The 27,163-nt window shown below is 42.7% G+C and overlaps 1 protein-coding gene across 1 annotated transcript in view; it reads right to left on the reverse strand.

The window, feature by feature from the left end:
• SLC43A1 (solute carrier family 43 member 1) overlaps positions 1 to 27,163 on the reverse strand; it is a 154,195-nt gene that overhangs the window by 108,259 nt on the left and 18,773 nt on the right. The window contains exon 2 of the mRNA XM_056531175.1: positions 6,225 to 6,447. Coding sequence (XP_056387150.1) covers positions 6,225 to 6,378 — 154 coding nt within the window. The 5' untranslated portion in view covers positions 6,379 to 6,447. The remainder of the gene's footprint in view (positions 1 to 6,224; positions 6,448 to 27,163) is intronic.

Consider the following 27,163-nt stretch of genomic DNA (forward strand, 5'->3'; position numbering starts at 1 on the left):
TGGACCCCCGTGATCTTCCATGCCGCACCCTGTTAGAATCTGCCCCTGGAACGTGCTCGCTCCGGGTCTGATTACTAGCGATCACGGGGACGGAACATAGTGACGTCAAGGCTCCGCCACGTGTGACGTCACGCTCCGCCACGTGTGACGTCACGCTCCGCCACGTGTGACGTCGCGCTCCGCCCCCTCAATGCAAGCCTTTGGAGGGGGGCCACCGCCATGAAACATATAAACCTCAATAATAATTTCTTTCTTGTTAAAGAACAAAATTGAGAGGCTCACACTACTAGGTGAATTTATATACTGAGGTAGCCTGTGTTGCATGTACCCGTCATGCTGTAGAATTAATAAATGGAAATGGAAAAAACAGTCCTCAAGGTTTATAAATGTACAAGGTATGACCAGTGGTAATAAGTATAAAATTTAATATAAATAAAAATTACACATACACAGGTATACCGACAGGGCCCTTGCCGGAAATACCAATATAATCAGAAAAATAGATAAAGTAAAAAAACAATAAAAAATGTTAAAATATATTAGACCTCATAGCAATATTGTGGACCTCATAGCCGAGATAGATAGTGAAAAATGTAGAATTAAAGCAATGTCTCAAAGTATCGAAGTATGATGGTAGATACTCGATTTCATACAAGTCCCCTATTGATCACAGGTCTCCACTGCAATAAGTATGTAATCCACCATTTTATGAAAGTATAGATGTGAATAAGGACCGGTGCACTGCACCACTCACCACCCGTGGGATCTCCGTGTCTAAAGGTCGCACAATGTCCCGCTAGCGCAGCCTTGCACGGACCAACGGCCAGCCTGATTGAAGGGCTGCGTGGGTATGGATGTCCGCATACCTACGTCTTCAGATGATGGTCCTACAGAGTGGCACGCATGGGCAGCTGGGCAAGGATGACGGGGTGGTGGGGCAAGTGTCGGGATGCGGAGTCCTCGTGGAGAGCAATCGAGGAAACCGCGCGCTATTGCAGTGGTCCAGAAACAGAGGGATTGTAGCTGTTGAGAATGTGCAGATGGAAATAAAGTCCGTGTATAGGGTTGTACAGTCTGTTAGCAGGGTGGTATGAGGTCTAATAGTCTTGTGGATGCCAAATGTGTTTCAGGGAGTCCCCTTCTTCACTGCAATAGCACGCGGTTTCCTCGATTGCTCTCCACGAGGACCCTGCATCCTGACACTCATCCTTGGCCAGCTGCCCATGTGTGCCACTCCGTAGGACCATCCTCTGAAGACGTCGGTACGCAGACATCCATACCCACGCAGCCCTCCAATCAGGCCAGCCGCTGGTCCGTGCCAGGCTGCGCTAGCGGGGCATCGCGCGACCTTTAGACACGGAGATCCCACGGGTGGTGAGTGGTGCAGTGCACCGGTTCTTATTCACATCTATACTTCCATAAAACGGTGGATTACATACTTACTTATTGCAGTGGAGACCTGTGATCACAGGGGACTTGTATGAAATCGAGTATCTACCATCATACTTTGATACTTTGAGACATTGCTTTAAAGGGGTACTCCGGCGCTAAGACATCTTATCCCCTATCCAAAGGATAGCGGATAAGATGCCTGATCGCAGGAGTCTCGCCACTGAGGACCCCCGTGATCATCCGCGCCGCACCCCGTTAGAATCAGCCCCCAGAGCGCCCCCTCCATAGGCTTGCATTGAGGGGGCGGATTGTGATGTCACACGGGGGGCGGAGCCGTGATGTCACTATGCTCTGTCCCCGTGATCGCTAGTAATCAGACCCGGAGCGAGCACGCTCCCAGGGCTGATTCTAACGGGGTGCGGCGTGGAAGATCACGGGGGTCCCCAGCGGCAGGACCCCCGTGATCAGGCATCTTATCCCCTATGCTTTGGATAGGGGATAAGATATCTTAGCGCCAGATACCCCTTTAATTCAAAGTTTTTTCACTATCTATCTATCGGCTATAAGGTCCACAATATCTATCTATCTATCTATCTATCGGCTATAAGGTCCACAATATTGCTATGAGGACTAATATATTTTAAAATGTTTATTGTTTTTTTTACTTTATCTATTTTTCTGATTATATTGGTATTTCCGGCAAGGGCCCTGTCGGTCTACCCGTGTATGTGTAATTTTTATTTATATTAAATTGTATACTTATTACCACTGGTCATATCTTGTACATTTACATACCTTGAGGACTGTTTTTTTCATTTCAATTTAATAATATCTTACTTGCAATGGTTATGTACAAATAATTGCCCTACACCCAAGATCAATTTATTGAATGTCAGTAAAAAAAAAAAAATTTACAAGGATGGGCAAGGAAATCTCATTAGTATACAATAATTAGCAATAAAGTGCAGATGCTGTAAATAATGTATGCAATAAAACATATGATATCTCAGTCAGCTGCATGAAATATCTTACTTAGCATATCTCCCTTACTCAGAGAGAGACCCATATATAAAATGCAAGTGCATAGAGGCTGCTCTGACAGGCAAAAAACATAAATTTTTGGATGACTGTTGGATGGTCTTCCTGCATTAAAGGGGTACTCCCCTGGAAAACATCTTTTTTTTAAAGTCATCTGTAGCCAGAAAGTTAAACAGATCTGTAAATTACTTCTATTTAAAAATCTTAATCCTTCCAGTACTTATCAGCCGCAGTATGTTCCAGAGGAAGTTCTTTTCTTTTTGAATTTCCTTTCTGTCTGACCAAAGTGCTCTCTGCTGACACCTCTGTCCATTTTAGGAACTGCCCGGAGCAGGATAGGTTTGCTATAGGGATTTGCTCTTACTCTGGACAGTTCCTAAAATGGGCAGAGATGTCAGCAGAGAGCACTGTGGTCAGACAGAAAAGAAATTCAAAAAGAAAAGAACTTCCTCTGGAACATACAGCTGCTGATAAGTACTGGAAGGGTTAAGATTTTTAAATAGATGTAATTTACAAATCTGTAGAACTTTCTGGCACCAGTTCATTTAAAAAAAAAAAAATTCCGGTGGAGTACCCCTTTAAGTTTTTTAGGTTTATATGCAATCATAGCATAGCATTGATCAGTGTTATTGGCACTCCACTTATACAGGCTGCTGAGACTGTCTGTATTCGTGGAGCAATGATCAGACAGCACAGAGGTGTGACCTCCGTCTCTCATCCCAGCTTTTTGGATCAACTTTGATTACAGGATATAACGGGTTAATGACGGGCCACCGCATGATTGCCGCTGCCCAGTATTAGAGTCCTGGCTGCTTACAGCAGACACTTTTCATTGTCTCTGAAGTAAGAGCATCTCCTGCACATGTTTTAAAGACGATTAACGCAAAATAATGTATATATACATAATTTTACATTAACGTATTCTCGCCCTTGACGTACCTATACATCATAGGGTAGGAATGGGTTAAAGAAGCATTCCTAGGAAATATTCCTAAAAAAATTTCAATGAAAAACACATTTAGCTTCCCATGTACTGTAAGTAGATTAGTGGTAAATGAGTCCATATCAGACTGGAACAGTTTTAATGGAGTCCAGGAGAAATGGGACTACTTAAAAGTTGCATTATTTAAGGCAACAGATAATTGTATTACGCTTGTCAAAAAAAGCAAAAAAAGGAAAAAGATCACTGTCGTACTCTACAGAATTGGCCAAAACAAACAAACAAACAAACAATCATTTAGTAATAATAATAAAAAAAAAACAGAGCAATGAAAATAGGTAAATCTATAAGATCAGGTAGAACTCTGGTTACCTGGTAAGTCTGACATCAATAGTGGGGAAATTAATGGAAACCCTACTAAAGGACAGGATTGTGGAACATCTAAAATCCCATGGATTGCAAGATGAAAAACAACAAGGGAGATCATGTCAAACTAATCTTATTGATTTTTTTAAATTGGGCGATTAAAATAATAGATGGCGGAGGGGCAGTAGACATCGCATATCTAGATTTTTGTAAGGCTTTTGACACTGTCCCACATAGAAGACATAGGCTGGGTTCACACTACGATTTGTAACTACGGTTCCCGTATACGGCTGGGAGGAGGTGGGGGCGGGGCTTAATTGCGGCGCCCGCACTCAGCTGTATAGGGGAACCGTAGTTAATGCATGTCTATGAGCCGACCGGAGTGAACCGCAGCCTCCAGTTGGCTGCTTTTTCGGCCGTATGCGGTTTCCCGACCACAGGCAAAAGCGTGGTCGACCACGACCTCAGGGATCTGTACTGGGACTTATTTTGTTTAATATCTTTATTAGTGATATCGCAAAAGGTCTCGATGGTAAAGTGTTTCTTTTTGCTGATGACACAAAGATTTTTAACCGGGTCGATGTTCCTGGAGGGAGATGCCAAATTGAAAAGTACCTGGGTAAACTAGAGGAATTGTCAAAACTCAAAATTTTATGTGGATAAGTGCAGGTTAATGCACCTGGCGCCTAAAATCCCAAGGGCAGAGAATATGTGACTCAATCCTAACCACGGGATCTGAGGAAAGTGATTTAGGGGTCATTATTTTGGGAAGATTTAAAGGCAGGAAGACAATGTCATAGAGCAGCAGGATATGCTAGCAGAATGCTTGGTTGTGTGGGGAGAGGTATTAGCAGTAGAAGGAGGGAAGTGCTCATACCACTGTACAGAACACCGATAAGACCTTACTTGGAGTATTATGCGCAGTATTGAAGACAGTATCTCCTTGATGATATAGATATTTTGGAGGGAGTTACTAAACTATTAAGTGGATTGCAGGATTAAATTTACCAGGAAAGGTTTAAAGGGGTACTCCACTGGAAAACTTTTTTTTTTTTTTATATCAACTAGTGCCAGAAAGTTAAACAGGTTTGTAAATTACTTCTATTTAAAAATCGTAATCCTTCCAGTACTTATCAGCTGCTGTATACTACAGAGGAAATTATTTTCTTTTTGAACTTCCTTTAGTCTGACCACAGTGCTCTCTTATAAGCTGCTGTATACTACAGAGGAAATTGTTTTCTTTTTGTCTGACCACAGTGCTCTCTGCTGACACCTCTGTCCATGTCAGGAACTGTCCTGAGCAGGACAGGTTTGCTATGGGGATTGGATCCTACTCTGGACAGTTCCTGACATGGACAGAGGTGTCAGCAGAGAGCACTGTGGTCAGACTAAAGGAAGTTCAAAAAGAAAAAGAATTTCCTCTGTAGTATACAGCAGCTGATAAGTACTGGAAGGATTATGATTTTTAAATAGAAGTGATTTACAAATCTTCCACACAGTAGAGAATGAAAAGGCTGCACTCACCAGTAAATTTTCATCTGTGCTTTTATTCAAGTCCACAACATGGGGCTACACATGTTGCGTAGCCCCATGTTGTGGACTTGAATAAAAGCACAGATGAAAATTTACTGGTGAGTGCAGCTTTTTCATTCTCTACTGTGTGGAATATTATTGGAAGTTCTTTTCAACAAAGGCTCAATGCACCACCTATTCAGTGCTGGATCTTGCATATCCCCTATCTAAGGGGCCATTGCTATATGTGGTGAACAGGTTGTAGGAGTGCTAGTTTTATCTCTTCATTCAGAATAATTTACAAATCTGTTTAACTTTCTGATTTATAAATTTTTTTTTCCAGCGGGGTACCCCATTAAGGACCTTAACATGTATGGCTTGAAAGAAAGACGAGACAGAGGGTATATGATAGAGACTTTTAAATACATAAAGGGAATCAAAAGAAGAAAAACTATGACAAGAGGACATAGATTAAAATTAGAGGGGCAAAGGCTTAATATCAGGAAGTATTCCTTTACTGAGAGAGTAGTGGATGCATGGACTAGCCTTCCTGCAGAAGTGGTCGCTGCAAATACAGTGAAGGAGTTTAAACATGCATGGGATAAGCATAAGGCTATCCTTCATATAAGATAGGGCCAGGGACTATTCATAGGATTCAGATTATTGGGCAGACTAGATGGGCCAAATGGTTCTTATCTGCCGAAACATTCTATGTTTCTATGCAAGTACTCTTGCTTACTTGCTATGGTTTTATCCTAATGGATCCTACAATTTTCTGGTCTGTTCTTGTGATCATAATTTATTTTACTACAGTGTTAAATAAATAATTTGGAATTTAAAGTAAATTCTATTGGTTAGTTGCTAAATCAAGGTTGATTTGAGCTGGTTTTACTGCAAATTCCCTGAAAGCAACCCGCCTACACATTCTCAGTTCTCTGGAAGTTGTAGATTCAAGAAACATTAAGAACTTTCCCACCTGTGCAGAGATGTGAATAAAAGCCTTCTTGTTGCAACATGATGAGCAGGGAGCCCCATCCAAATAAAACTGCTGAGAAGAACAGATTCTCCAATATTGCAGAGCAAGCAATCCACCAGCGGCGGGCGTAGGCAGTCTGCAGGGAAGGTGCCATATCTGCAGTGCAAGAAGCAGCTGTTTGGTTGCAAAAGGCACAGTAGAAGAAAGGAAGCACAGGTGGTGTCTGAAAAAGAAAGGAAATGAGGAAATTAATATTAATATATACTGTATATATTACTATTTAATTTTATTATACAGTGGTCCCTCAAGTTACAATATTATTTGGTTCATGGACAACCATTGTATGTTGAAACCATTGTATGTTGAGACCATAACTCTTTGGAAACCTGGTAATTGGTTCTGAAGGCACCAAAATGTCATCCAAAAATAGGAAATAGTGAGGATTAAAGAAAAATAAGTAGATAACTAATAGAGATAAAGGAAATCCTTACATATAAAAGTAAGAAAGAGCTGCTGGAAGCTGTAAATCACTGTATATGTAGTGGACAGGAGCTTTTTCAGGGTCCTGTACAGTGCACGCAATGTCCTAAAAAAGTAACATGGAGCCGCCCTCACCTGGTGTCCAAAGGAGCAGCTAACTGTGGCACAGGTAAAGAGTAGTACAGAACATGTAATACCTCCCTGTATTGTAGGGAGGCGCTACCAGACAGGAATTCAGTGCATACGCTTCAGTAATACAGGGGTTTTACCAGTGAAATGCCCATTCTGATTGGTCAAGTCTTCCAGCCATTGACACTTTTCACTCATCTGGACTGTCCGTAACATTGTATGTTGAGTCTGGTTTCAAGTCACAATTGTCCAGAAAAGACCATTGTATGTTGAAACTATTGTATGTTGAGGCCATTGTAAGTTAAGGGATCACTTCACAAGGGAAATAAATTGCAGAGACTCTCAGGGAGGTTCCAGATTAGCAAGTATACAGTATATCCAGTTCCTCACTAAACAAGACCCTGTGAGTCTTTTCTTGAGGGTAAATTTGAAATGGACAGCACCATCTCAAGCTCAACGTGGAGCAGATCTCAATTGTCTGGATCTGTAGTCAAATGTTGCAGACAACATAAAAAGCTAATACCATCCTTTTTCAGTGACCAGGCAGTCACTGTGGCCAGACATTGCTTGTTCTGACACAAAGTTCAGAAAAACCCCTGCCACCAAAATAGCTACTTTATCTTACATATCTTAAGTATGAAGAAGCTCAAACCATACATATGTATTTGGAAGTAATAAAAGCTGTTATTTAGTATTCTTCTTTAATTTTGTAGGCATTCAAAGGGATCATTTTATTACCATAGGGGGCATTTATCATTGTTTGCTTTGGTAAGCGAGCTCTGAAGTCATTGTTTTTTAAGCTTTAGTTTTGCTTATGTGCTACATATTTATTACACTATCACAGGGGGTTGATAAATTTGGAGCACATAATCAAAACAAAAAAGTTGCAGCTGAGAGTTTTGTGAGTCTTTTTTGCGACTTTTGAAATTTGCGGGAATTTTGTAGACTTGCAACTTTTTATAAGAGGTTTGCAACTTTTTTTTGCCTATGTGCAACTTTCGCACATCAAAAATACATGACCACTCCAAAGTGAAAACTGAAAATTGCTTAGGTAAGGCTGCTTGCAACATTTTGCTTACCCAAAAAAAAATTGCACAAAAAAGTGCTTAGGCGCTTGTGCAACTTTTTGTGTGCCCGGAGTAAGCAAAGAAAAAAAAAAGGCTCTAAATACCTTGATAAATGTCCCTTCAGTGTTTAAAATAAAGTGAAAGCACGAGTCAGAGTAGTAGTATGTTGTAGTTTTACCTTGATGAAGGACAGTTCTTGGTAGAAGCTTCCTTTTACACAAACGTCTAAAGTGCCAACAAGTGACCTTATTTGCGACAGAAAACAGTCAGAGCCTCTACTGCCATTCACAGAACGTAAGCTAAACGCTGATTTGTTGCTATGGGCAAAAAGGTATTTCTTCTCAAGTTCGAGAAGTCCTCTGTGGGTCTAAGCATTCCACTGGATACCACATGATCTATTTGTCTTTATTCTAGCTGGGAGATACTATTGCTTCTGTCATGCACATGCTCGTTTTAAAGCTCAGTCTTGCAGAGAGCCATAATAGTGATTGAGTACATAAACCCTCTACTGTACCGCTATATGCATCTGATTCTGTGACAAATCCCCCCAAAAACTTATGGCCTGTCTACAGAATGATGCATATGTGCAGAATCTATGGTGGTATTCTCCCTACAAAACATTGCCTCTGGAGGAGAACAACTCTGTATAAACACTACCCAAGAAAGCCTTTACAGCAGCACATAGGGGGAGATGTATTAAAACCTTTACAGAGGAAAAGTTGACTAGTTCCCAATAACAACCAATCAGATAACTTCTTTCATTTTTAAAAATGCCTCTGCAAAATGAAAGAAGAAATCTGATTGGTTTACATGGGGATCTGGTCAACTTTTCCTCTGCACAGGTTTTGATAAATCTCCCCACACCTCCCAAGAAGTCCAGTTCTCCTGCTGCTAATAAATCCAGGCACTCAAGTCTAATAGTCTAATAATATGGTTTAAAAATGCAGGTATTTTGCCTTGCTTTAATTCTGCTCCAGCTAAAAACCTGCATGCCTCATTGTTTAGACCCAGTTTTTGAATTTTTACAAGGGGTAAAAGGAGAGAAATCACCCTAAAGTTTGTGACCCAATTTTTCTCGAGTAAGGAAATACCTCATATGTGGATGGTAATTGCTCAGTTGGTGTACTAGAGGGCTCAGAAGGGAAGGAGCGACAATGGGATTTTGAAGAGTGAGTTTTTCTGAAAACTGCAGTTGCAGTTTTCCAAAAAACTGCCAGAGAAAAAAAACATGTAGAAACCTGGTGCCAGACCAGCAAAAAAAAAAAAAAAAAAAAAAACCCTACATGGCCTACTATTTTGGAAACTACACCCCTCAAGGAACGTAACAAGGGGTACAGTGAGCCTTAACACCCCACAGGTGTTTGATGACTTTTCGTTAAAGGTGGATGTCTAGAAAATGCGTCTGTAGGGGTCCCAGAAGCTATTAGGGTGGTTGAGGAATTTGTGAGAGTATCTGGCCTTAAAATTAACTGGGCTAAATCGTCTTTAATGCCATTGGTTCCAGGTAAAGCAGGAGCAATGGGGGTAAAGGTCCTGAAAGAAGACGAGAGTTTGGATTACTTAGGAATTAAATTTGCACCGCCAAAAGATTCCTTCAATCAGCTTAACCTTAATACACTGCTGAGTAAGCTTAGAAAAAAAGTAGATGCCTGGGTGAAATTGCCTCTTTCAATTGCAGATAGGATCGGGCTAATTAAAATGGTAGTGCTCCCCCAAGTATTATATGTAACGGGTGCAGCCCCTTGTTGGATCCCTGGGAAGTGGTTCCGGGGTTTGGAAGCCCTAATGGGCAGGTTTATCTGGGGGAGAAGTAGGGTACGTATGAAATACAACAGGTGGGTTCATTTTGAAGGAGAAGGCGGAGGGGGGTTAACGGAGTTTAGGTTGTATTTTTTGGCAAAGAACCTCCAGAATATTAGACAGGGGTGGGGTGTGAGGGGATTTATTTGAGTATGATAGAGGGCACTATGAGAGTTTTTTTGAATTTGTTGAAGTGGGTCTTCCAGTGAGGAAGGAATTGGAGCACATATCACTGTTAGGATTATTCAGGAAAACCTGGCAAGAAGTAAAAAAAAGATGTAATATAGAAGGAAGTATAAGTAACACGTTAAAATGGGATAATATAGGGAGTGATTTTTGGATAGGTAAATGTTCTATTAACAAAAGACACCAAATTATGCAAATAAGAATTGTTACGCTGAGCGCTCCGGGCACCCTGCTTGCCTCGGTGCACTCACAGCATGTGTCCCCAGGCAGCGCTCTGGTCACGCGGTCTCGGCGTGCGCGTCCCCGCTCTATAGGGTGCGTGTGCCGGGACTCTTAAATTTAAAGGGCCAGTGCACCAGTGATTGGTGCCTGGTCCAAAGTGGTTAATTAAGGGTTAAAGGTTTCTGCTTTGACTTAATTAGGCCTGCACCTGTGCACTGCCTATAAGCACCATTAGGTGCAGTACAGTTCCCCACATTAGGTGCAGTACAGTTCCCCACATTAGGTGCAGTACAGTTCCCCACATTAGGTGTAGTACAGTTCCTTACATTAGGTGCAGTATAGTTTCCCCACATTAGGTGTAGTATAGTTCCCCACATTAGGTGCAGTACAGTTCCCCCACATTAGGTGCAGTATAGTTCTCCACATTAGGTGCAGTACAGTTCCCCACATTAGGTGCAATATAGTTCCCCCACATTAGGTGCAGTACAGTTCCCCACATTAGGTGCAGTATAGTTCCCCCACATTAGGTGCAGTACAGTTCCCCACATTAGGTGCAGTATAGTTCCCCAGATTAAGTGTAGTATAGTTCCCCCACATTAGGTGTAGTACAGTTCCCCCACATTAGGCGCCGTACAGTTCCCCCACATTAGGTGCAGTACAGTTCCCCACATTAGGTGCAGTATAGTTCCCCCCATTAGGTGCAGTATAGTTCCCCCACATTAGGTGTAATACAGTTCTCCAAATTAGGTGCAGTACAGTTCCTCAAATTAGGTGCAGTACAATTCCCCACATTAGGTGTAGTATAGTTCCCCCACATTAGGTGTAATACAGTTCCCCACATTAGGTGCAGTACAGTTCCCCCACATTAGGTGCGGTACAGTTCCCCCACATTAGGTGCAGTATAGTTCCCTCACATTAGGTGCAATACAGTTCCCCACATTAGGTGTAGTACAGTTCCTTACATTAGGTGCAGTATAGTTTCCCCACATTAGGTGCAGTACAGTTCCCCCACATTAGGTGCAGTATAGTTCCCCACATTAGATGCAGTATAGTTCCCCACATTAGGTGCAGTACAGTTACCCACATTAGGTGTAGTACAGTTCCCCACATTAGGTGCAGTATAGTTCCCCCACATTAGGTGCAGTACAGTTCCCTACATTAGGTGCAGTATAGTTCCCCCACATTAGGTGCAGTACAGTTCCCCCACATTAGGTGCAGTACAGTTCCCCACATTAGGTGCAGTACAGTTCCCCCACATTAGGTGCAGTATAGTTCCCCCACATTAGGTGCAGTATAGTTCCCCCACATTAGGTGTAGTATAGTTCCCCCACATTAGGTGCAATACAGTTCCCCACATTAGGTGCAGTACAGTTCCCCACATTAGGTGCAGTACAATTCCCCACATTAGGTGCAGTACAGTTCCCCAAATTAGGTGCAGTACAGTTCCCCACATTAGGTGCAGTACAGTTCCCCCACATTAGGTGCAGTATAGTTCCCCCACATTAGGTGCAGTACAGTTCCCCACATTAGGTGTAGTACAGTTCCTTACATAAGGTGCAGTATAGTTTCCCCACATTAGGTGCAGTACAGTTCCCCCACATTAGGTGCAGTATAGTTCCCCACATTAGATGCAGTATAGTTCCCCACATTAGGTGCAGTACAGTTCCCCACATTAGGTGTAGTACAGTTCCTCACATTAGGTGCAGTATAGTTCCCCCACATTAGGTGCAGTACAGTTCCCCACATTAGGTGCAGTATAGTTCCCCCACATTAGGTGCAGTACAGTTCCCCCACATTAGGTGCAGTATAGTTCCCCCACATTAGGTGCAGTATAGTTCCCCCACATTAGGTGTAATACAGTTCCCCACATTAGGTGCAGTACAGTTCCCCACATTAGGTGCAGTACAATTCCCCACATTAGGTGCAGTACAGTTCCCCACATTAGGTGCAGTACAGTTCCCCACATTAGGTGCAGTACAGTTCCCCCACAGACATACAGCCTTCAGCCATATACAGTGTATGGCTGGAGGCTTTATGCCGGCATACTGCCCCAGTGTTCCGACCACCGCTGCTCCGGTCCGGGGTCACGATCTACTGCTATGGCCTATGGGCCATAGCAGTAGGTCCCGGGACCAGAGAGGAGCGGTGGTCGGAACACTGAAGATGACGTGCTGCTGGTGACTTACCACACGCGCGTCCTCCTGACTGCTCCGCTCTGCTCTTCTATGGGTGCACGGGACGTCAGTGACGTCCCGTGCACCCATAGTCCCTGCGTGCGCCACCTCCCGGCAGCCCTTGCATTTTTAAAGTTAATGTGGGGCCGCAGAGAGGTAACAGGGACATCCTTGTGTCCTAAAAAGATTTTTCTGGACACATTTTGCTAGATACAAATAGCAAAGGACCGCAGCACACATAGGTAAACTTCAAAATAGGTGAGTATTTATTGCATCTTCACAGCAAAATCAGTGCAACGTTTCGGCAGTCTCTCACTGCCTTTTTCAAGCATAGTAAGTGAACAAATATTTAGGGTATATATACCCTCCTACATACAGGTGCAATTAATCATGTCAAAAGTAATTCACAAGTGTAAACATATCAATAAAGTGCTTTAGGAACAGCGATCACTTGCTGTAATTTTGGGACAAATTACTAAGAAAATATGCTTTTGATGCTAAATCCTATGTCAAAGATACAGGGGACTTCTTGTCGAAAATGAAGGAACTTGTCATTCTGGAAGGAGCGATTATTGCGTCTCTTGAAGTAATATCACTTTATACGTCTATCCCTCACAACAGAGGTATTAGGGCAGTGTCGGAGGCTCTCATGAAGGATGGACACAATACAGAGAAAACTACATTTATCACCACATTGTTACAACTGGTATTAGAGCACAACTATTTTATGCTTGATGATGAATTTTTCTTACAAATAAGGGGTGTGGCCGTGGGGAGTAACATGGCCCCCACTTATGCTAACATTTATATGTCTTTTTTGGAAGAAACTGTCGTCTATGTGTCCCACCACTTCAGGCATGTCCTGGGGTGGTGGAGATACATAGATGACATTTTCCTCATCTGGACGGGTGGAGTTGAAGAGTTGTCTACGTTCCATTCATTTTTTAATTCAGTTGACCCCGATATTCAATACACTCTAGTACATTCGACTGAGACCATACAATTTCTTGATGTAGCAGTCTCGATTATGACAGGGAGACTTTCTACCGATTTGTATACTAAAAATACGGATGTGAACAACCTACTTAGATACGAAAGTTGCCATCCCCGTGCCTTGCCGTATTGTCAAATGTTGAGGACAGATCGGATAACAGATACAGATGACAAACTAGAGTTAGCATTGGAGAAAATGACTAGACAATTCCTTAGGAGGGGTTACCCTAAGAGATTGATTACAAGACACAGAGATAGAATTAAGAAACATGCGCCCAGGACCAAAAGTGTAGGCACTGAAAGATTACCCTTTATTACTACTTATAATGACAACTCCTGCAAAATTGCACAGATTATTAGAGACCACTGGCATCTAATTAGAGATGGACATGACAACATTGATGCCTTCCATTTACCACCCTTAATGTCATATCGTAGAGGCCCTAACCTTAAAGATCATTTGGTTAAGGCGGATATCTCGTGTAAAAAGGGCGGACAGAGATTTCTGACAGTGAATAGGAAGGGTTGCTTTCCCTGTAGGTCTTGCTTGACATGTAACTATCTAGTGAAAGGGAAAGAGTTTGTACACCCAACAACACAGGTACATTACCCTATTAAAAGTTACCTTACATGTAGCTCGGACTTCATCATTTATGTGCTCGAATGCCCTTGCGAATTGCTATATGTCAGAGAAACAACATATGATTTACCCACGAGGCTGAACCAGCACCGATATAGCATCCGCAAGGGCAAAATGGATCTGCCCGTATCTAAGCATTTTGTTGAGAAGGGGCATAAGGAACAAGACCTCAAAGTAATGATTGCTGATCAAGTTGCGCCTCTGAAGAGAGGCGGAGACAGGACATTACTCTTGAAGAAGATGGAACTGAAATGGATATATACCCTGAATACACTCAAGCCAAACGGCTTGAATGTAGAATTTAAGACATACAATAAAATATTTAAATGAAGGTAAAAAGATGAGGATTCCCAACATATTTCAGTAGTTTGTCTATTAAGCCTGATGCATAGTGAAGTTTGTGGACAAAATATTAATTACGTGTTTGTTTCTTGCAGAAATATCTTATAATGAAGAGGGGCCACAACACCACGGTCAAGACGTTTTTTTTTAAATTAAAATTTTTTTCTATTTATTCTGTATCGGGACGGAACCGAGAGGTCATGTTTTGATATCTGGGCATGTTGGTGAAGTGAGGAAGATGGCATGTGTGGCGAAGAGGCACAGAGGAAACAGAGACAGCAATACCTTACCCGAACTGGGTGCCTATGTTGGTGAAGGTCTGTGAGCAGAGTCTGGGGGATGCTTGTGTAGCAGCTCTCCAGGTACTCGTGCTCACCCCTAGCACCCGGTTACCCGTCCGGGCATATCGGGTGATTTGAGGTTGACTAACACCATGAGTTAAGGCCGGTGGAGGTGCTGGGATGTGAATTCAATGCGCTACATTTGTACCCTCCTTGTATGTGCCTTGTATGATTGGTATCTATTTTGCTTGTGTGTCCTTTACCTGCCCATAGACAATATGGATGCCATGTGTGGGACAGATGCGGCTGCGCATGCGCGAGGCAGCGGCGACTATGTTGCCATGGCAGCGCGGATGCGCGCCTGTGATTGGTGTTCTCACACGGCTGACATCTTCCGGCTCCTTCCTGACACAGGCGCGGGCTTAGCTCGCGCCTGCGCTGTCATTATTTCCTGATGCTTAATGTTTACATACGTTAGTGGTGAGTGTCCGCCCCTCTAGATATTGTTTTTAATAATGATTTTAATCTGCACAGTCACTTTATATGATTCTTGTATGTTTTGCACTGTACACTGTGCACTTTATATAATGATATATGTACAGCAAGTGATCGCTGTTCCTAAAGCACTTTATTGATATGTTTACACTTGTGAATTACTTTTGACATGATTAATTGCACCTGTATGTAGGAGGGTATATATACCCTACATGTTTGTTCACTTACTATGCTTGAAAAAGGCAGTGAGAGACTGCCGAAACGTTGCACTGATTTTGCTAAGAAGATGCAATAAATACTCACCTATTTTGAAGTTTACCTATGTGTGCTGCGGTCCTTTGCTATTTGGATTTAAAATGGTGACCCTGACCAGGAACCAGATGACGGCTTGCACCGAATTGTTTATACCTGTTGTGGTTGTGCTGCTTTTTGACTTTCTTTGGATGGATAGATAGATAGATAGATAGATATTAAGTATACAAAAAAGAAGGTTGCAGCAGCTCTCTTGGTCAAAAATTGAGTCTCTTAGTGCACTTTTTGATCAAAACGTCTCCCCCATCTACCACGTGGAGTTGGCCTCTGCTGGGCATATACAGTGGGGCAAAAAAGTATTTAATTAGCCACCAATTGTGCAAGTTCTCCCACTTAAAAAGATGAGAGAGGCCTGAGGTTTTCATCAAAAGTATACCTCAAGTATGAGAGACATAATAAGTTTAAAAAAATCCATTTTATTTGCAAATTATGGTGGAAAATAAGAGTCTCCCTGTATTAATGGCATCTGTTTGAACTTGTTATCAGTATAAAAGACACTTGTCCACAACCTCCAACAGTGACACTCCAAACTCCACTATGGCCAAGATCAGAGAGCCATTAAAGGACACCGGAAACAAAATGGTAGACCTGCACAAGGCTGGGAAGACTGAATCTGCAATAGGCAAGCAGCTTGTTGTGACAAAATCAACTGTGGGAGCAATTTTTAGAAAATGGAAGACATACAATACCACTGATAATCTCTCTCGATCTGGGGCTCCACGCAAGATCTCACCCCATGGTGTCAAAGTGATAACAAGAACGATGAGCAAAAATCTCAGAACCACACGGGGGGACCTAGTGAATGACCTGCAGAGAGCTGGGACCAAAGTAAGAAAGGCTACCATCAGTAACACGTTTTTTTCTCTCCAGTCTACCTCTAGGGGGAGGGGTAGAGGTAGACTGGAGAGAAAACACACAGGTGCTTAAATCTTAGTTTGGGACTCAGTCTGAGTGGGCTTTGGTAAGAGAAGCATTGCAAGAGAGTTAGAAAACTGTGAGTTTGAAACCAGGAGTTGGAGATCGCTGTGTCACTTTACTTACACTGTAGAGATTTTAACTCACAAGGTCTACAGAAAATTAATTTGTAATATTTACTGTCTGTTGTTGGCGGTTAATCTGTGAAATCCCCATAACTAGATGGCCTCCATCTTGGACCATGCAGTCCGGTGTACATCCTGTTCAATGTATGCAATCCTTGAACAGCAGTTTGAGGGTGCATATTGTTGTGCAGGATGTGTGCGAGTTGTTCATTTGGAAGCCTAGATCCTGGATCTAGAGGAACAACTGGCAACACTGAGATGCATTGACAACCTGGAGAGGAGTCTCCTGCTCACTGAGCAAGTTCTCTCTGGGGTAGAGGTGGGGGAGGATAGTGGGACGGAGGTGCAGGACAGTCAGGCAGCTAGCTGGGTTACAGTTAGAAAATGGGGTAGAGGAAAAAGTGTCAGGGAGGCTAGTCCTGATCTGGCACACCCCAACTAGTTTGCCCGGTTGGCAGATGAGGGGGATGCCATTTCAGAGGTAGCAGTACTGCAGCAGGACTCTGCCTCTGACCGCCAGGGGGGAGTCTGCTCTAGTAAGGAGGGAGGGAGGAGTGCAGGGCAGGCCAGACAGGTACTGGTAGTGGGGGACTCAATTATTAGGGGGACAAACAGGGCGATCTGTCACAAAGACCGGGATCGCCGAACAGTGTGTTGTCTTCCTGGTGCTTGAGTTCGGCACATTGCAGATCGGGTTAACAGGTTGCTGGGTGGGGCTGGAGAGGACCCAGCTGTCATAGTACATATTGGCACCAATGACAAAATAAGAGGTAGGTGGAGTGTCCTTAAAAATGATTTCAGGGACTAGGCGGCAAGCTTAAGGCAAGGATCTCCAAGGTAATATTTTCTGAAATATTACCTGTACCACGAGCCCCACCAGAGAGGCAGTGGGAGATCAGGGAGGTAAACAAGTGGCTCAGAAGCTGGTGTAGAAAGGAGGGGTTTGGGTTCGCTGTAGGTTACCGGCTCTACGACTTGGGGAGAAGATGGCTAGAAGGGTGGAGGTGTGTTTAAACTAGGGACTGGGGGGAGGGAACCTACAACATAGAGGGGGAAGATAGTGTAGATATAGAGGGAGGACTTATTAATGTACCTGGGGGTGGAGCAGAGGGAGGGGTTAGAATAGTTAATAGGGATAGGCTTCAAAGGAAGAAAAAACATACACCATTGAACTGCATGTTGACTAATGCCAGAAGCTTGACCAATAAAACAGATGAACTGGAGGGGTTGATGTCTGAGGAGAATTATGACACAGTGGGTATAACAGAGACTTGGTTGGACGATACCTCTGAATGGGCGGTCAACATACAGGGTTATAGTTTATTCAGGAAGGATCAGACAAAAAGGAAAGGGGGAGTCAATATGGGTAGAAATATATGGAGATAAAAATGTAAAAAAATCTGATAGGGGTTTGCTATAAGCCACCAAACATAATGGAAGATGCAGAAGATCAATTAATGAGGCAAATAAACATGGCAGCAAATCAGAATGAGATGATAATAATGGGGGACTTTATCCTGATATAAACTGGGAAACTGAGTCCTGTAAATCTCATAAAGGAAACAGGTTTCTGACTATAGCTAAAGACAATTGTCTGTCCCAAATGGTGCAGGGCCCAACCAGAGGGGGCGCCCTACTGGACTTAATATTAACCAACAGACCTGACAGAGTAACTAATGTGCAAGTAGAAGGAAACCTAGGGAATAGTGATCATAATATAATACATTATAACTTGTTCTGTAATCTCTCGAGGGGCCACAAAAACAATGAACTTTAGGAAGGCAGAGTTTGATCAACTCAGAGAAGTTAACAATATAAAATGGGATAATGTCCTCAAAAACAAGAATACTGACACTAAATGGGAGACTTTTAAAAATATCTTAAACTCTCACTGTAAGATGTATATACATTATGGGAATAAAAGGGTCAAAAATAAAAGAAAACCAATATGGATGAATAAAAGTGTTAAAGGGGCAATAAATTACAAAAATAAAGCATTTAAACTACTAAAACAGGACAGCGGTGAGGAAGCATTAAAAAGCTATAGAGAAAAATGCAAAATATGTAAAAAACAGATAAAAGCCGCAAAAATAGAGACAGAAAGACTCATTGCCAAAGAGAGTAAAACTAACCCTAAAATGTTCTTTAACTATAAAAATAGCAAAAAGGTCAAAAATGAAAGTGTAGGCCCTTTAACCCCTTAAGGACTCAGCGTTTTTCCGTTTTTGCATTTTCATTTTTTCCTGATCACTTTCTAAAAATCATAACGCTTTAAATGTTGCACCTAAAAATCCATATGATGGCTTATTTTTGCGCTAATGTCCTCTACTTTGCAGGACATTAGTCATTTTACCAAAAAATCATTGTGCGATAAAATTGAAGAAAAAATGTCATTTTGTAACTTTTAGGGGCTTCCGTTTCTACGCAGTGCATTTTTCGGTAAAAATAACACCTTATCTTTATTCTATAGGTGGATATTGTCGTACTTCGGAAAAAAATCATAACTACATGCAGGAAAATTTAGATGTTAAAAATTCGCATCTTTTAACCCCTATAACTTTTTTATTTTTCCGTGTATGGCCGGTATGAGGACTCATTTTTTGCGCCGTGTTCTGAAGTTTTTATCGGTACCATTTTTGTATTGATCGGACTTTTTGATTGTTTTTTATGAATTTTTTCATGATGTAAAAAGTGACCAAAAATACACTATTTTGGACTTTGGAATTTTTTTGCGCGCACGCCATTGACCGTGCAATTTAATTGACGATATATTTTTATAGTTTGGACATTTTCGCACGTGGCGATACCACATATGTTTATTTTTATTTACACAGTTTTTTTTTATGGGAAAAGGGGGGTGATTCAAACTTTTAATAGGGAAGGGGTTAAATGACCTTTGTTAAAGGAGTAGTCCAGTGGTGACCCAGTGGTGAACAACTTATCCCCTATCCTAAGGATAGGGGATAAGTTTGAGATTGCGGGGGGTCCGACCGCTGGGGGCCCCTGCGATCTCCTGTACGGAGCCCCGACAGCCCGCGGGAAGGGGGCGTGTTGACCTCCGCACGAAGCGGCGGTCGACACGCCCCCTCAATACAACTCTATGGCAGAGCCGAAGCACTGCCTTCGGCAATCTCCGGCTCTGCCATAACGATGTATTGAGGGGGCGTGCCGGCCGCCGCTTCGTTCAGAGGTCAACACCCGCTATCTGGCCGGAGAACCTGGCCCCCGTACAGAGAGATCGCAGGGGGCCCCAGCGGTCGGACCCGCTGCGATCTCAAACTTATCCCCTATCCTTAGGATAGGGGATACGTTTTTCACCACTTGACTACCCCTTTAACTTTTTTTTTTGCAGTGTTATAGCCCACATAGGGAGCTACAACACTGCACACACAGATCTCCTATGCTGATCCCTGCAAAGCCATAGCTTTGCAGGGATCAGTCAGATAGGGGCTCGATTGCTCAAGCCTGTAGCTCAGGCTTGGAGCAATCAATCCCCGATCTGATGCCGTGGAGAGAGGTAAGGAGACCTCCACCTGCGTCCCAGCTGATCGGAACATCGCGATTTTATCGTGATGTCCCGATCAGCCCAACTGAGCTGCCGGGAACCGTTTACTTTCGTTTTCAGTCGCGGCGGTCAACTTTGCGTCTGAAGGGTTAACAGCACGCGGCACAACGATCGATGCCGCACGCTGTTAGCCCAGGGTCCCGAATATCGTTAGCAGCCAGGACCGACCTGATGTGATGCGGGGTCACAGCGTGACCCCGTTTTTCACACCGGGACCGGGCTTAGGGCATACAGGTACGCCCTAAATCCTTAAGAGGTTAAAAAAAAACAATTAATAAGAAATTATAAACGGGGATCAGGAAAAAGCAAATATATTAAACAAATTCTTCTCCACTGTATTCACTAAGGAAAATGAAATGCCAGGTGAAATACAGCGAGATAGGGTAGATTTTTCCAAAGCATTTGATACAGATGTTTGTATGAATGGGGCCATGTATCATGAGATTTTGATGAAAAACCTCCTTCTATCAGCAAGGGCATTGAAGAGGACACGTGGCTGGGTGTTTAAGAATGACAATGGTCCCAAACACACCGCCCAGGCAACAAAGGAGTGGCTTAGTAAGAAGCATTTCAAGGTCCTGGAGTGGCCTAGCCAGTCTCCAGATCTCAACCCCATAGAAAACCTTTGGAGGGAGTTGAAAGTCCAGGTTGCCCAGCGACCACCCCAAAACATCACTGCTCTAGAGGAGATCTGCATGGAGGAATGGACCAAAATACCAGCAACAAGTGTGTGAAAACCTTGTGAAGACTTACAGAAAACATTTGACCTCTGTCATTGCCAACATAGGGTATATAACGAAGTATTGAGATGAACTTTTGCTATTGCCCAAATACTTATTTCCCACCATAATTTGCAAATACATTCTTTACAAATCAGACAATGTGATTTTATGGATTTTTTTCTCTCTTTACATCTCTCATAGTTGAAGTGTACCTATGATGAAAATTACAGGCCTCTCTCATCTTTTTAAGTGAGAGAAATTGCACAATTGGTGGTTAACTAAATACTTTTTTGCCCCACTGTAGCCTCTGACTGGGTGAGAGATAGATAGATAGATAGATAGATAGATGTAATAATAAATAGACAAAGTCTAATAATAATTTAAGTATTAATTAGAAGTAACATCTAGTAAAGCTTTCAGCTAAGCTCATTATTGTTATCCAGGTTCTGAAATAGAAAAAAAAAACTGCATTAGGCTAACTGCACTGACCTGCAGTAATTTTTTTTCTGCTTAACTCCTGATGTTTGAATGGAATCTGCAAATTAAGCTCCCTTAGCGGAGCTCTGAAGCTAATGTAAACCCTTACTCTGGACCATGGGGGACATTAATCAAGTTATTAAAAAGTATTTATTTTTATTTTTTGCTAACTCCAGGCTCGCAAAAAAGTTGCAAGTGCGCCTAAGCACTTTTTTGTGCAACGTTTGTGGGTTAGTATAAAGTTACAAACAGCCTTACCTAAGCAAATTTCAGTTTTCACTTTGCAGTGGTCACTAATTTATGATGTGTGAAAGTCGCACGTAGGCAAAAAAAAAAGCCGCAAGTCTGCTCCAGGTCTGACCTGGAGTACAAAACTCCCTTACGTGAGCAAAATTAAAAAGTTGCAAAAAAAAGTCTCACAAAAGACTCAGCTGCAACTTATTTGTTTTGCTTAGGTGCTCCAAATTTATCAATGCCCTGTGATAGTATGATAAATATGTAGCACATAAGCAAAACTAAAGCAAAAAAAATTCCTTCAGAACTTGCTTACCAAAGCAAACAATGATAAATGTCCCCGCATGTGAATATGCAACAATCAACAGGAACAAATACACAGACTGCCAACATTTTATAGGCAAATTTGAGGACCTATTAAATGAGTCAGAATACTAATATGAACACATCAGCAGCACTTACAGTGAGCAGTAAAACTACGGCTTTATAATCACCATAACCTGCATGCTCAGCTTCAAAACAAAACAAAAATTATAGATTCATCTAAGGGCCCTGTGTGAAAGTCTAGCATACAGAAAATTCTATTGCGTTCAAAGATTCTTAAGAATTCCTTTACAATAATTTAGCTCTTCGATGCTCTTCGGTTTTCCTAGCTCTTCCACTCCTCCATGACATCACGGAGCTGCTGGATGTTAGAGACCTTGTGCTTCCCCACCTAATCCAGTAACAGCCTGTGTAACCACTTCATTTAAATTGGGTAAAATTGGCCAAATCAAATGTGTACCACATACATGTATGTTAGGAGTATTCATGGCCTATTGTACTGTTCTTCTGCCTCATAGATATGATCACTTCCTGTTTACTCTTTTTTATTTTTGGAAAGAGGGGGGGGGGGGGGGGCAATTATTCCATTATACTGTTGTGGTTTCCTGCTTGCTGTGGCAGAGTAGCCAAAGGCCCCTTTAGTGATTATAGTAAAAACATGTACTGCTGGTCACTAAAGTAATTCCAAGGGGGTGCATCACCTAAAATACAAATGTCACACCTCATTAATGTTATTTTTTACGGGTTATGCTACATTCACATTTGCATCAGAGGTTCCATTTGAGGCCTTTCTCACAGATTCTGTTCAGGGACGGAAAGTGGAGCCGTATGGTCCACTGCATGACAGACATCAACACTGCCAAACAGACTTTATTGACTTTAATGAAGGTACTCTGGGTTTCAATCTGGTATCTGTAATTTTACTGGAAAATAACTGGACAAAAAATACTGCTTGCTATGTCTTTTTGTTGTCCTGATTTTAACAAGGCCCCAAACAGAGAATTTGATGCAAATGTAAACATAGCTTTAGTTAGACTATTTTGGGTTTCCGAAAGTTTGCTGTTTTAGTTCTTTTTTGTTTCAAGGTTTTTATTTAAGTTTTCAACAAAAAGGCAATGGTATAACATCACAATGTGAACAAGTGTAAAGACAGTGTATAAATCTAAAAAAGCATCATGAAAAACATTTTGCATAATAAGAAAACGGCTCCCAAACATTGTACTCAAACCCTCTGGTAACTGACACCAAGAACCTGAAGAAATCTATACTATAACTCCTAAACCACTTAGAACCAGCTTGTCCTAGCACCTTAAAAAGAAATGAAAAGGGAAAAGAGGGGCCCTCTGCCCCTAACCTACACAGAAAGGGACAGACAACACACAAGGGAAAGACAAAGTGTGGGAAGGATGAACTCAAGATACGGAAGATTTGGACATTCTAAGTTACTAAGAAATGTCTAAATAAGACAACCAGGACTGCCACATCTTTTCACAGCTGGGACAAAATCCCAGTTTCCAAAGGTAGTGGCTACCATTTGTAAGAAGATTGGAGAAAGAAGCTGCCACGCAACCTATCCAACAAGAAGAGAATAGTGGACAAGAATAGGCAAAATCAGGGCAGGCCAAGTTTTTGAGACCCACTGTGGGGCTTGGGAGCTCCGCGCTTTACCAGCAGTGGCAAAGGAACGAGATGTTTTTTTTTTTCTTTGTTTTTTTTCTTTTGTTTTTTTTCGGACTACCCTTTTAAGGTTTTGTTCACTGGACCACTTAGCTCTCACTTTGGTCTTGTGACATGGTGCTCCATCAGGGTTATTATAACATATTGGTGGGCTCAGTGCAAGGTTTTTATGAGTGCTCTACCCCCTCATTCCATTATAATCTATTTAGAGACATTTTTTGGGACACATTAATGCACAATTGCATAAATGTCTTTGTACTGCTTGTAAACCCAATTAAAACGCATTTAAAACCACAAATGTTTTTGAAAAGGCATGCATGTTTTTGCAAATTAGATCAAGGATGAAGCATTTAAAAAATGATGCTATGTGTAATAGCGCCCTCATTGGGAAAGGTCTGGACTCTCAGGTGACATCTTCACTTACCAGAGTGACTTCGAGGATGACTTCTTCCAGCCACAATTCTATAGTGCCTTTGAAAAGAATAGAGTCAGTGCCCTACACAGTAAATGTACCTCTGTTTGTGCTCTACACATTAAGAGAGACAGCCTTTGGCTCCATACAGCATTAGTGCTCTATTTGTGCCTTAAAAAGCCCTCTAACCAGGCATCCCACAGTTCTCAGGTATCTACAGGGCACTGATCTCTATTGTCTCTCTAGCCTTCTTAAAGATTACCTCAAAGACAGCCTGCTCCCCCATGTCAGAGAATTATCTTTCAGAGATACTGTATATACAAGACAGCAGAAATGATACAATACCAGGCAGTGGTCATATAGATACTGTACAGCATTTCACATATGTGAGTACTTACCTCACAATTTTTGAAGTATTTTATTATATCTTTTCATGTGGCAACACTGCTACAATGTAAAGTAGTGAGGGAACAGACTGTATAATAGTGTTTAATGTTGATGTCCCCTCAAAAGTACTCAACACACTGCCATTTATATCTATATCTTGGCATAATTGGAAATATCCAAATTGGACCCAATGAGCCATTTTCCTTTCCCGGTGGCATCTGACTCCTTAGTTATGTCTTAGGTGTGAATGAGTAACGGTTTTTGGTGTTAACGCTCTCACACTCTCTAATGCTGGTCACTGAAAGTTTATCATGGAACCTCATGGAAAAGAACTCTTTGAGGTTCTGAAAAAAAGAATTGCTCTACATAAAGATGGACTAGGCTATAAGGAGATTGCCAAGACCTGAAACTGAGCTACAGCAGGGTGGGCAAGACCATAAAGCGGTTTCATAGAACATGTTCCACTCAGAATGAGCCTCGCCATAGTCGACCAAAGAAGTTGGATACAGGTGTTAAGAGTCATATTCAGAGGTTGTCTTTTGGAAATAGATGTATGAGTGCTGCCACCATTGCTGCAGAGGTTGAGGGGGTGGGGGTCAGCCTGTAAGTGCTCAGTGTCACACACTGCATCAAATTGTTCTGCATGGCTGCCATCCCATGAGAAAGCCTTTTCTAAAGATGATTTACAATAAAGCTCACAAACAGTTTGCTGAAGATAAGCAGATTAAGGATATTAATTACTGAAACCATATCCCATAGTCCAAAGAGACAAAGATAAACAATTTTGGTTCAAATAGTGTCGAGCGTATGTGGCAGCAACCAGGTTAAAAGTACAAAATCAAGTGTGTCTTTTCTACACTCAAACCTGGTGGTGGGAGTGCCATGAACCGGACCTGCATGAGTGATACTCTCACTGGGGAGCTACAGTTCATTAAGGGAACCTTAAATGCCAAAATGTACTATGACATACTGAAGCAGAGCATGATGCCCTCTCTTAAGAGACTGGGCCACAGGGCAGTATTACAACATGATTAAGGCCCCAAACACACCTTAAAGATGACCACTGCTTTGCTAAAGAAGCTGAGGGTAAAGGTAATGGCCTGGCCAAGTACGTCTCCAGACCTTAACCCTATTGAGCTTCTGTGGTGCATCCAAAAATGGCGGGGGAGTGCAAGGTCTCTAACATCCACCAGCTCTGTGATGTTGTCATGGAGGAGTAAAAGAGGACTCCAGTGGCAACCTGTAAACCTCTGGTGAACTCCATGCCCAAGAGGCTTAAGCAGTGCTAGAAAATAATGGTGTCCACACAAAATATTGACACTTTGGGCCTAATCTGGATATTATCCCTTAGGGGTGTATTCACTTTTGGTGTCAAAGTTTAGACATTAACCCCTTAAGGACTCAGCCCATTTTGGCCTTAACCCCTTCACACAGAACACCTTCTTTATACGGTGGATGACGCAATACCTTCACGCATTCTGTCGTATATAGACAGCGTTCATTAAATGCACGCTTCCATAGCGCTGATCGGGTTAAATAGCTCTCGGTGTCGTCCGGGGAAAAACCACTCCCGCCCGACACCCCGGTACCCCATTTAATTAACCCGATCAGCGATCAGGTGTGCAGGGGAGGCGGGTGTGTGGCGAGTGTATGGCGGATCCCGGAGCAGCGGGTGTCCGGAGGTCCGGCGGCGACGTCCACGATGAAGGGGGTAAGTGCCCTCCCCCTTACAAGTTGCAAAACTACAACTCCCAGCATGTCCAGACAGTCTGGGCATGCTGGGAGTGGTAGTTTTGCAACATCTGGAGGACTACAGTTTGGAGACCACTGTGTAGCTGTCTGGGCATGCTGGGAGTTGTAGCTTTGCAACATCTGGAGGACCACAGTTTAGAAACCACTACGCAGTGGTGGAGACCACTGTGTAGTGGTTTCTAAACTGTGGTCCTCCAGATGCTGGGAGTTGTAGTTTTGTGCCTCCAGCTGTTGCAAAACTACAACTCCCAGCATGCCCAGCTGCAAACGGCTGTCTGGGCATGCTGGGATTTGTAGTTTTGCAAGATCTGGAGGTCCACAGTTTGGAAGTCACTGTGCAGTGGTCTCCAAACTGTGGCCCTCCAGATCTTGCAAAACTACCAGCATGTCTGGCAACAAGTGGCTGTCAGTTCATGCTGGAATTTGTAGTTTGTTACCTAATTCAGTGTTTTTGCACCAGTGTGCCTCCAGCTGCAGCAAAACGACAACTCCAAGCATGCACAGTCTGTCAGTTCATGTTTAGGGTACGTTCACACAGCCAGATTACCTGCTACCATTGAATTCAATGGGTCCGAAGGAAAATCAGCAAAACTGCCTCTATTGTGTAGTTTCTGATGACCCATTGAAGTCAATGGTAGCAAAAATCCGCTGCGAAATTGCGCAGGTAATCCGCCCGTGTGTACATACCCTTAGAGTTGTAGTTTTGCAACAGCTGGAGGTTTGACCCCCCCCCCCCCACGTGAATATACAGGGTACATTCACACGGGCGGGGGTTTACAGTGAGTTTCTCAATGCAAGTTTGAGCTGCGACAAATTTTCCACCGCAACTCAAACTCCCAGCGGGAAACTCACTGTAAACCCCACCCGTGTGAATGTACCCTAAAAAAATAAAGAGTAAAACACTACATATACACCCTTACACAATTACCCCCCCCCCTCCCCCCCCAATAAAAATGCATTTCCAAAACAGAGCCTCCAGCTGTTGCAAAACATCAACTCCCGGTTTGCTGGACGGCCATTGACTGTCCAGGCTGGGAGTTTTGCAACAGCTGGAGGCACCCTGTTTAGGAAACACTGGCGTAGAGTATTTTTGGCGGCTATGCAAATCCCTAATTTAGGCCTAGAATGCGCATGGCGCTCTCTCACCTCGGAGCGGTCGTATTTCACGGCAACACTTTAGGGCCACATATGGAGTAATTCTGTACTCGGGAGAAATTGTGTTACAAAT

The sequence above is a fragment of the Hyla sarda genome, chromosome 7 (assembly GCF_029499605.1).
Source record: "Hyla sarda isolate aHylSar1 chromosome 7, aHylSar1.hap1, whole genome shotgun sequence".
Lineage (NCBI taxonomy): Eukaryota > Metazoa > Chordata > Amphibia > Anura > Hylidae > Hyla > Hyla sarda.